The sequence below is a fragment of the Neomonachus schauinslandi genome, chromosome 11 (genome assembly GCF_002201575.2).
Source record: "Neomonachus schauinslandi chromosome 11, ASM220157v2, whole genome shotgun sequence".
NCBI classification, from domain to species: domain Eukaryota; kingdom Metazoa; phylum Chordata; class Mammalia; order Carnivora; family Phocidae; genus Neomonachus; species Neomonachus schauinslandi.
In genome coordinates this window covers 57630926-57643158 of record NC_058413.1, presented here as the reverse complement: position 1 = coordinate 57643158, position 12233 = coordinate 57630926, and the positions used below count along the sequence as shown (strand labels likewise).

General features: G+C 39.1%; 1 protein-coding gene across 1 annotated transcript in view; it reads right to left on the bottom strand.

Annotated features, from left to right (window-relative positions):
* The window catches only part of USP35 (ubiquitin specific peptidase 35), a 45074-nt gene that overhangs the window by 23009 nt on the left and 9832 nt on the right, over positions 1-12233 (bottom strand). The window contains exon 6 of the mRNA XM_021704699.1: positions 11584-11777. Within this exon, the coding sequence (XP_021560374.1) occupies positions 11584-11777 (194 nt within the window). The remainder of the gene's footprint in view (positions 1-11583; positions 11778-12233) is intronic.

The following is a 12233-nucleotide window of genomic DNA, read 5'->3' as shown; positions in this document are numbered from 1 at the left end:
CTATAATGAGGCCACAAATTAAGCCTCAGATTTTAAAAGGTAAGTATCAAAAGTATCTTCTCTGACCACACCTGGATAAACAGAATTCAGTAACATAAAGAAAACTAGAAAATCACAAAATTGTGAAAATTAAACAACACTTTTTTTTGTTTCTTTTTTTTTTAGAGGTGGGGAGAGAGAAAGAGTGACAGAGGGGCGGGGAGGGGCAGAGGAAGAGGGAGAATCTGAAACAGGCTCCATGCCCAGCAGAAGCCCTACTCAGGGCTCAATTTCTCAACCTTAAGATCATGACCTGAGCCAAAATCAGGAGCTGGACGCTTAAACAACTGTGCCACCCAGGCACCCCTAAACAACAAACTTTTTAACAACCAAATATCAAAGAAGAAATCACAAGGAAAATAAGAAACTACTTAAATACAAATGAAAACAAAAACACAACATACCAAAGCTTATGGGATACAGCAAAAGTAGTGATAAGGGGAAACACAGCTACAAATGCTCATACTAAAAAACAAGAAAGATCTCAAATCGACAACCTATATTCACAACTTAAAGAAATAGAAAAAGAAGAACAAACTAAACCCAAAGCTAGAAGAAGGAAATAAAGGATTAGAGCAGAGAAAATTAAAAGAGAGAACAGAAAAATAGGGGGAAAAAAACAAGCTAAAAGTTGGTTCTTCAAAAAGAGCAACAAAATTAATTAACCAACGTTTATGGGACACCTGTGTGGCTCAGTAGGTTAAAAGTCTGCCTTCAGCTCAGGTCATGATCCTAGGGTCCCGGGATTGAGTCCTCCATTGGGTTCCTTGCTCAGCGGGAAGCCTGCCACTCCTTCTGCTTGTGTACTCTCTTTGACAAATAAATAAAACCTTAAAAAAAATTAACAAATGTTTAGCTAGATGAACTAAGGAAAAAAGACTCAATTACTAAAATCAGAAATTAACATGGGGACATCAGTATCAATTCCACAGAAATAAAAAGGATAATAAAAGAGTAGTATGAATAGTAGTCTGAATAGACCTAAACTAGTAAGGAGGCTGAATCAGTGATCAAAAATCTCCCAACAAAGAAAAATCCTGGACCTCAGGGCTCTCAAGTGAATTTACCAATCTTTAAAGAACTAATACCAATCTTTTCTAAACTTTTCAAAAAAAACTGAAAAGCAAGGAACACTTCCTACTTATTCTATGAGGTCAGCATAACTCTGACACCAAAGCCAGACAGAGACACACTACAAGAAAACTACAGACTGATCTCCTTTATGAATGCTGATGCAAAAATCCTCAACAAAATATAAGCAAACAGAATTCAGCAGCACATTAAAAGCAGTATACACCAGGGCACCTGGCTGGCTCAGTTGGAAGAACATGTTATTCTTGATCTTGGGGTTGTGAGTTTGAGCCCCATGCTCAATGGGGTTGTGAGTCTGACGCCCCATGTAGAGATTACTTAAACAAACTTTAAAAATTAAAAAAATGGTGAAATGTATTAAAAAACAAATAAAATTAGCAATAAAAGCAGTATATACCATGACCAAGTAGCATTTATTCCTGGAAAGCAAGGATGGTTCAACATACAAAATAATTAATGTAATATATATATAGATCACCAAAATAAAGGAAAGAACCACATGATCACTTCAATTGATATAGAAAAAGCAACTGACAAAAGTCAACACACTTTTATGATAAAAACACCCTACACAATAGAAATTGTGGAAATTACCTCCACATAATAAAAACCATATATTAAAAAATCCATAGCAAATATAATACTCAGTGGTGAAAGTCTAAAAGCTGTTCCTCAAGATCAGGAACAATGCAAGGATGCCTAATTTCACCCCTTCTAATCAACACAGGACTAGAAGGTCTAGCCAGAGCAATTAGGCAAAAACTAAATAAACAGAAGTAAAATTATCTGTCTGCAAAGGATATAATCTTGTATGTAGAAAATCCTAAAGACCACATAAAAGGTGTTAGAACTAACAATTCAGCAAAGTAGCAGGATACAAAGTCAACACGCAAGAACCAGCTACATTTATACCCCAACAATGAACAATCCAAAAAAATTCCAAAACAATTTTTTTTTTTGAAGATTTTATTTATTCATTTTAGACACAGAGATAGAGAGAGAGCATGAGCAGGGGAGAAGCAGAGGGAGAGGGAGAAGCAGGCTTCCCGCCGAGGAGGAAGCCCAATGTGGGGCTCGATCCCAGGACCCTGGGATCATGACCTGAGCCAAAGGCAGACATTTAACCATCTGAGCCACCCAAGCGCCCCCTAAAACAATTTCAATTACAATAGCATTAAAAAGAGGAAAAGGATTGCACACGAAAACTACAAACATTGCTTAAAGAATTAGAAGCATAAATAAATGGAAACATATTCCATGTTCATGGATTAGAAGAGTTAATATTGTCAAAATGTCCTTATTTCCCATTATTGATCTATCGATTCAATGCAATCCCTATGAAAATCCAATGACATTTTTTGCAGGAACAGAAAAACATTCTAAAATCCATATGGAATCCCAAAGGATCACAAATAATGAAGAACAATCTGGAAAAAGATGAACAGAACTGGAGGACTCCTACTTTCTGATGTTAAAACCTACTACACAAAGTGACAGTCATCAAAATAATGTGGTACTGGCATAAAGACACAGAGATCAGTGGAATGGAATACAGAGCCCAGAAATAAACCCTCATGAACATGGTCAAGCGTTTTTTGACAAGGTGCCAAGATCATTCAATGGGGGAAAGGACAGGCTTTTCAAGAAATGGCGCTGGGCAAACTAAATGTCCATAAGCAGAAGAATGAAATTGGACCCTTACCTAACACCATGTACAAAACTCAGAATGGATCAAGGACTTAAATTTACAATCCAAAACAACAAAACATGGCACAAAAGCTTCACATTGGATTGGGTAATGATCTAAGAGAAGACACCAAAGGCACAGACAACAACAAAATTACACAAACTGGACCTCATGAAAGTTTAAAAATTTATACATAAAGACACCATTCAGGGTTTCACTTCAAGATGGAAGGATGCTGGATCCAACTCCTCTCACAGAACACTAAACATCCAGCTATCTATGGAACATTTCCCTTTGAAAGAAATCTAAGAACTAACTGAGCAACTCCTACACATCAGGCAAATCAGAAAAAACACACTGAAATGGGTAGGAGAGGTGGAGATACAATTTCACCAGAAACCCCACCCCTAGCATAGTGACCCACAATCGGGAGGGAAATCACAACTACCAGCTTCTCCCTGAGGAGGGAAGGGTATGAATCCCACTTCTGGCACCCTAACTTTTAAGACTTAAGGGATAGGCTCCAAAGTATCTACCTTTGAGTGTCAACAGGGCTAATGCCCACAAGACCAACAATACTACAGAACTGAGAAACAGTACTTAAACTGCTTGAATGGACCCACCATGGAGCCAGGACAGAGGCAGCTGACTGAATCACGCCCAGTCTTTCTGTGAAAAAGGTCCATTTGTCTGTCTTAAAAGTTCAGCCTGAGTGTGCGCTTCTAATTTAACGTATATGTAGGGCCAACTGAAATACTTTCCAAAGCCTGCAGAGGCTAACAGGTGTCATCTTTGCACTCTCCCTCTGCCTCACTCCAGGTTGCCAGTGTCTCCCAGAAAAGAGCTTATGAACACATCTGCAGCCCTGGTTTTTGCAGTTGCCACCCAGGGAACACCTCTTGAATGTCTGGCTCTGGTGGCCAGTGAAGATTACACTTTCAGATCACATAGCACTGTAACAAACAGGAAACAGGTGGGTTACCGTACCAGGGAACAGCAGAGAGGCAGTAGACAGAAATGCACAGTCCTTCCAGGAAAGAGGACTATTAGGTTATCTTCAAAGATGCAAATGCCCATCTCCCAGTCTTCCCCTGAAAGAGGTTTATTTGCATACTTTAAAAGCTGCTACCTGAGGTTCTGGTTTCCAGTAAGCCCTGCATCTAGCTGCTGCCTGAAATCCTCCCCTTTAGGACACTGATAGGTCTTGGGCATAGTCTGAACTACTGAAAGCCACTAAGAACAAAGTAGGCTGCTTAGACAATCACAATGGTTTGAGAGACAGCCAAAAGCAAGGGCAAGGATGAACAAAAAGGTTCATCTACATAACACCACTCCTTCAAGACTGGGAGAGGTAGTTGTTTTATCTAATGCATGCAAACCAACAAAGACAGTTGAGGATGAAGAAGAAACAGAGAACTATATTCCAAATGAAAGAACAAGATAAAACCTCAAACAAAATGGAGACAAGTGATTTACCAGAGAGTTCAAAACAATAAGCATAAAGATGCTCACCAAGGCAAGGAGAACAGTGCATGAACAAAGTGACAACGTGAACAAAGACAAAGAAAATATAAGTACCAAGCAGAAATCACAAAATTGAAGAACACAGTAAGTGTAGTGAAAAACACAACAGAAGAATCCGACAGCAGATTAGACCAAGCAGAAGAAATCACTAGCAAACTCGAAGACAGGGCAGTGGAATTCATCCAATCAGAGCAGTTAAAAAAGAATGAAAAAGAGTGAAGATAGCCTAAAGGAGTAATGGGGACAAAATTAAGCAGACCAATATTCACAATATAAAGTGACCCAAAAGGAGAAGAGAGAGAAAGAGACGTAAAACTTATTTGATGAGGGGCGCCTAGGTGGCTCAGTCGGTTAAGCGTCTGCCTTTGGCTCAGGTCATGATCTCAGGGTCCTGGGATCGACCCCACATCAGGCTCCCTGTTCGGCGGGGAGTCTGCTTCTCCCTCTCCCTCTGCCTTCCAGTTCCCTGCTTGTGCACTCACGCACACGGCTCTCTCTCTCTGACAAATAAGTAAATTAAAAAAAAAAAAGAAAAAGAGAAAAACCCTCAAAAAAAAAAAAAAACTTATTTGATGAAATAATAGCTGAAAACTTCCTTAATCTGGGGAAGGAAACAGACCTCCAGATCTGGGAGCCAAGAATGTTCAAAATAAGATGAATTCAGAAACCCACACTAACACTCTATAATTAAGTTGCCAAAAGTTAAAAACAAAAAGAGAACCTTAAGAGTGGCTAGAAGAAAACAACTTGTTACATACAAGGGAACCCTCATAAGTATATCAGCATATTTTCTGTAAAAATTTTGCAGACTAGAAGGGACTGGTTTCCTTTCAGCCGAAAGGAAACTTCCAACCAAGAATACTCTACCCAGTAACATGTTAGAACAGATTAACATAACAGTCATATACAGAACATTCTAGCAAAAAGCAACAGAATACATATTATACTCAAGCTCGCATGGTACATTCTCCAGAACAAATCATATATTAGGTCACAAGTCTTAATAAACTTAAGATTAAATCATATCAAGCATCTTTTCTGACCACAATGGTATGAAACCAGCAATGACCTACAAGAAAAAAAACAGAAAATTCACAAATACGTGGTGACTAAACAACATACTACTGAACAACCAATGGGTTAAAGAAGAAATCAAAAGAAATCAAAAAATACCCTGAGACAAATGAAAATGTAAATATAGCATACTAAATGTTACAGGATGCAGGAAAAGCAATTCTAAAAGGGAAAATCATAGTGATAAATGCTTACATTAAGACATGAGAAAGATCTCAAATAAATTAACTTTATATCTCAAGGAACTAGAAAAGAACTAAGCCCAAAAATAGAAAGGAAATAAAGATCAGAACAAAAATAAATGAAATGGAGACTAAAAATACAATAGCAACAATCAATAAAACTAAGCTTTTTTTTTTTAAAGAAAAAATCGACAAACCCTTAGCTACACTAAGAAAAAATGAGAAAGAACACAAATAAAATCAGAAGTGAAAGAGACATTACAACTGATACCACACAAATATAAAAGATCATAAGATACTACTATGAACAATTATACTCCAACAAATTGGACAACCTGGAAGAAATGGAGAAATTCTTAGAAACATACAAACTGTCGGGGCGCTTGGGTGGCTTAGTCGTTGAGCGTCTGCCTTCAGCTCAGGTCATGATCCCAGGGTCCTGGGATCGAGCCCCGCATCGGGCTCCCCGGTCCACGGGAAGCCTGCTTCTCCCCCTCCCACTCTCCCTGCTTGTATTCCCCCTCTCGCTGTGCCTCTCTCTGTCAAATAAACAAAATCTTTAAAAAAAAAAAAAAAAAAGAAACATACAAGCTGTCAAGAGTGAATCATAAAGAAGTAGAAAATCTGAACAGACTGATTACTAGTAAGGACACTGATTCAGTAATTAAAAATCTCTCAACAAACAAAAGACCAGGACCAGACGGCTTCACTGGTGAATTCCTCCCAACATTCAAAGAAGAATTAATACCAAGCCTTCTCAAACTCTCCCAAAAAAAAGAAGGAATACTCCAAACTCATTTTATAAGGCCAGCGTTACCCTAATACCAAAATCACACAATGACAAGAAAATTGCAGGCTAATATCCCTGATGAACACAGATACAAAAATCCTCAACAAAATACTAGCAAACCAAATTCAACAATACACAAAAAGATTCATACAACATGATCAAGCAGGATTTATTGGAGGGATGCAAAGATGGTTCAACATCCACAAAGCAATCAATGTAGTACACTACATTAACAAAATGAAGGATCAAAATCATATGATCATCTCAAAAGATTCATGAAACTCAATATCCATTTATGTTTAATAAAAACTCTCAAAAATAGTAGGTATAGAAGAAACATACCTCAACATAATAAAGGCCATCTATGACAAGCCCAGAGCTAACAACACATTCAGCGGTGAAAACCTGAAAGCTTTTCCCCTAAGATCAGGAACAAGATAAGATGTCCATTCTCATCACTTTTATTCAACATAGTATTGTAAGTCCTAGCTAGTAATTAGGCAAGAAAAAGAAAAGGCATCATAATTGGAAGGGAAGAAATAAAACTGTCTCTATTTGTAGAAGACATGATATTACATATAAAAAAAAAACCCTAGACTCCACCAAAAAATCCTTAGAATAAACGAATCCAGTAATGTTGCAGGATATAAAAATCTGTTGCATTTCAATACAGGATAACGAACCATAAGAAAGATAAATTTAAAAATCCCATTTACGGGCGCCTGGGTGGCTCAGTTGGTTAAGCGACTGCCTTCGGCTCAGGTCATGATCCTGGAGTCCCGGGATCGAGTCCCGCATCGGGCTCCCTGCTCGGCAGGGAGTCTGCTTCTCCTTCTGACCCTCCCCCGTCTCATGTGCTCTCTCTTTCTCATTCTCTCTCTCATATAAATAAATAAAATCTTTAAAAAAAAAAAAATCCCATTTACAATTGCATCAAATTTAACCAAGAAGGTGAAAGACCTGTACAGAAGTCCCCACTTACCTGCAGGAGATACATTCCAAGAGTCCCAATGGCTGCTTGAAACTATAAATGGTACCAATCCTATACACAGACAAAGACACACACACACACACACACACACACTGTTCTCTCCTATACATACCTATGATAAAGTTTATTTTATAAATTTATTTCTTTATAAATAAGGCACTGCAAGACATTAGCAATAATTAATAATAAAATGTAACAACATACTGTAATAAAGGTCATGTGAACATGGTCTCTCTCTCAAAATATTTTATTGTACTGTATTCACCCTTCTTCTCCTTATGATGTGAGATGATAAAATGCCTATGTGATGAGATGAAGCAAACTGAATGAGGTAGTCACTGTGATGTACAGTTAGGCCACTACCCTGGTCTTCTCACAACATGTGAGATGAAAGATAAAAGAGATTAAAGAAGATGCAAATAAATGGAACGGTATTCTATGTTCATGCATTGGAAGAATTAATACTGTTAAAATGTCCATACTTCCCAAAACAATCTAAAATTCAATACAATCCTTATCTAATTGACAATAACATTTTTTCACTGAAATAAAACAAACTACCCTAAAATTTGTAATGGAGCTACAAAAGACCTCAAATAGCCAAAGCAATTTTAAAAAAGAAAAAGCTGGAGGCATCATATTTCCGGATTTCAAACTACATTACAAAACTATAGTAGTTAGGGGCGCCTGGGTGGCTCAGTCGTTAAGTGTCTGCCTTCGGCTCAGGTCATGATCCCAGGGTGCTGGGATCGAGCCCCGCATCGGGCTCCCTGCTCAGAGGGAAGCCTGCTTCTCCCTCTCCCACTCCCCCTGCTTGTGTTCCCTCTCTCGCTGTGTCTCTCTCTGTCAAATAAATAAAATCTTAAAAAAAAAAAAACTATAGTAGTCAAAAACAATATGGTACTGGCATAAAAAAATAGACTGATGCAACACAAGAGAGTGCCCCAAAATAAACCCGTGCTTATATGGTCAATTAATATACAAAAAAGGAGCCCAGAATACACAGTGGGGAAAGGACAGTCTCTTCAATAAATGATGCTGGGAAAACTGGAGAGCCACATGCAAAGGAATGAAACTGCACTTTTTTACACCATACCAAAAAACCAACTCAAAATGGATTAAAGATTTGAACATAAGACCTGAAACCATACAATTCCCATAAGAAAACAAAGTCTGTAAGCTACTTGACATCATCTTGACAATGATTTTTTGGATCTGACACTAAAAATAAAGATGACAAAAGAAAAATAAACAAGTGGGACTACATCAAATTGAAAAGCTCCTGCACATCAAAGGAAACCATCAACAAAAGGATCACATGACATCCTACAAAAATGAGAGAAAATATTTGCAAATCATCTTTCTGATAAGGGGCTAATAAAATCCAAAATATATAAAGAACTCACACAACTCAACAGGAAAAAAGCAATCCTACTAAAAAACAGGCAGAGGATCTCAACAGACCATTTTTCCAAAGAAGATGGCCCACAGGTACATGAAAAGTTGCTCAACATCACTATCATTAGGGAAATCAAATCCACAATAAGATATCACCTAACACCTGTTAGAATGGCTATCTCAGAGACAAGAAATAACAAGTGTTGGCAAGGATGTGGAACAAAAGGGAATGTAAATTGGTATAACTTGATGGGAATGTAAACTGGTATAACTACTCTAGAAAACAGTATGGAGGTTCTTCAAAAAATTAAAAATAGAGAATTACTTTATGATCCAGCATTTCCACTATAGAGTGTTTATCCAAAGAAAACAAAAACACTAACTTGAAAAGATATATGCAACCCCATGTTCAGTGCAGCATTATTTACAATAGCCAAGATATGGAAACAACCTAAGTGTCCACTGACAAATGAATGGCTAAAGAAAATACACTTACTCCTTATATACATAATGCAATATTACTCAGCCACGAGAATGAAGGAAATCCTGCAATTTGTCACAATTGGATGAACGTAGAGGGCATTATACAAAATAAGTTAGACAGAAAAACACAAATACTGTGTGATCTCACTTATATGTGGAATCTAACAAAACAGAACAAAACAATGATAGATACAGGTAATGGACTGGTGGTTGCGGGGGTTGCGGGGGGGGCAAAACAGGTGAAGATGGTCAAGGTAAAAAGGTACATACTTACAGTTATATAACAAGTCCTGGGATGTAATGTATAGCACATGATTGCAGTTAATAATACCATACTGTATATCTGAAAGTTGCTAAGAGAGTAAATCTTAAAAGTCCTCATTACAAGAAAGAAAAATTTTAACTGTGTGTGGTGATGGATGTTAACAAGACTTATTGTGGTGATCATTTCATGATATATATACATATCAGATATGTTGTATGCCCAAAATTAATACAATGTCAAATAGAGCTCAATAAAATAAATAAATGCAACCTCTTTTAACAACAAAAAATTAAAAAGACTATCCAGAACAAAAAGGCAACCCACAGTATGAAAGAAATATTTGCAAATCATGTATCTGAGAAGAGATTAATATCCAGAATATAGAGAGAACCCCTACCTAAAATTCAACAAAAAAAAAAACAACCTAATTCAAAATGGGCAAAGGACCAAAGTAGACACCTCTCCAAAGAAGATACACAAATGGCCAAGGAGCACATGAAAAGATGCTCAACATCACTAATCATTAGAAAAATGCAAATCAAAATTACAATGGGATACCACCTCACACCCACTGGGATGGCTACTATCAATAAAACAGAGGGGCACCTCGGTGGCTCAGTTAAGCGACCACTTCTTGATTTTGGCTCAGGTCTTGATCTCAGAGTCCCGCCTTGGGCTCTGCACTGGGCGTGGAGCCTGCTTAAGATTCTCTCTCTGCCCCTCCCTCTGCTCTCTTAAAAAGAAAGAAAAAAAGGGACGCCTGGGTGGCTCAGTTGTTAAGCATCTGCCTTCGGCTCAGGTCATGATCCCAGGGTCCTGGGACTGAGCCCCACATCGGGCTCCCTGCTCAGCAGGAAGCCTGCTTCTCCCTCTCCCACTCCCCTTGCTTGTGTTCCTTCTCTCGCTTTGTCTCTGTCAAATAAATAAATAAAATCTTAAAAAAAAAAAGAAAAAAAAAATGTTGGCAAGGATGTGGAGAAACTAGAACCCATGTGCACTGTTGGTGAGAATGTAAAGTGGTGTAGCCACTGTGGAAAACATGGAGGTTCCTCAAAAAGTTAATCATAGAACTACCCTACGACCCAGGAATTCCACTTCTGGATATATACCCAAAAGAATAGAAAGCAGGATCTCAGAGAGCTATTTGAACACCCATGTTCATCGCAGCAGTATTCACACTGGCCAAAATGTAAAAGCAATATTTGGGTTGCCAGTATAATGGGGTTTCCAGAGCCTGGGGGAAGGGAGAATGGGAATATGAGAAGTTATTGTTTAGCAAGTGTAGAATTTCAGATTTACAAGATGAAAAGTTACACGGTGGAAATGGTTGCACAACAATGTGAATGTATTTAATACCACTGAACTGTACAATTAAAATGGTTAATATGGTAAATTTTATGTGCATTTTTTTTTTAAGATTTTTTATTTTTTATTTGACAGAGAGAGCACAAGCAGGGGGGAGCGGCAGGCAGAGGGAGAGGGAGAAGCAGGCTTCCCACTGAGCATGGGGCCCTGGGATCATGACCCGAGCCGAAGGCAGACGCTTAACCGTCTGAGCCATCCAGGCGCCACACACACAAAAACTGGGGAAAAAAAGATGTCTACTTCTGTGACTGAAATCTTGAGAGATTTTTAATCAAGCCTGAAGTTAGATAGGTAGCCATTGCCAATAAAGATTTTGTTTTAATAAGGGGGCAGGGAATGCCTAATACCAGGGTGAGTGGAAAACACAATCCATCCCCTTGGACTCCAGGGAAAAAAAAATCAGTGATGCTGACCAACCCAGAGTAAACCCCCTTCCACTATAGCCCAGTCCCTGAAGTCCCATCTCAAGTTCCCACCCAGTCTTGACCTACTGCCTTGTCAATGGCCTGGAGCCCTCAGGGACCTCTCACCATCATGTACCCACAAACCTCAGGGAATTATGCCATCAGTGCAAAGGGGGACCCACCCTCTCCAATCCCCCACTACCCTCTCCAACCCCTCATCCCCCCCATACACCAGGGAGCCCAAAGTAGAGAAGGAGGGGCAGATGGGAAATTCAAAAGCAGCACCTACTCAGAAGCCATGAATAAGGCCTGAAGGATGCTGTTCACGTAGCATGTGTTGCCCAGATTGATTAAACCAATCTTGCCCGTGTCTGACTTGGCCATGAGCCGGGGATAGAAACCAGCCAGCTCACTCTTCTGCGAGGTCCAGGCATCCTGCCCCAGCAGCTGCTTGATGCGGTCCTCACTGGGAACATGGAGGTCCTGAGGAGGGAACAAGGCAGCAGGATGGTGGGGACCATGGTCAGCTCTAAAAATATCACTTCCTCTGGGAAGCCTTCTTGGACTACAGCGTACCCCACCCCACCCAAGCACACTGTCTCACAAATGTCCCAGATATACGTGTTAACAGCCTTCTGCTTCCACACTTATTCTAGGTTCTCCTTTTGACACGTGGGCCTTCTATATCACCTTTCATGTCACAATTGCTTTGGGAAGGCGTAAAATGTCCATTTCGTAGATGAAAAAAACAAAGACTCAAAGAAAAGAATTTCCCAGGGACATACAGACAATAAACAAAAAATCCATTTATTCTTAGGGGAGCCCAGGGTATGACAGACTCTAAGCAATGACAACACAGGCCCACCATCCAGATCCAACAATGTCAAGATCTCAGGCCTTGTCCTGACTCTTGTCCTAACTAACTGCCTGGCAATGGTC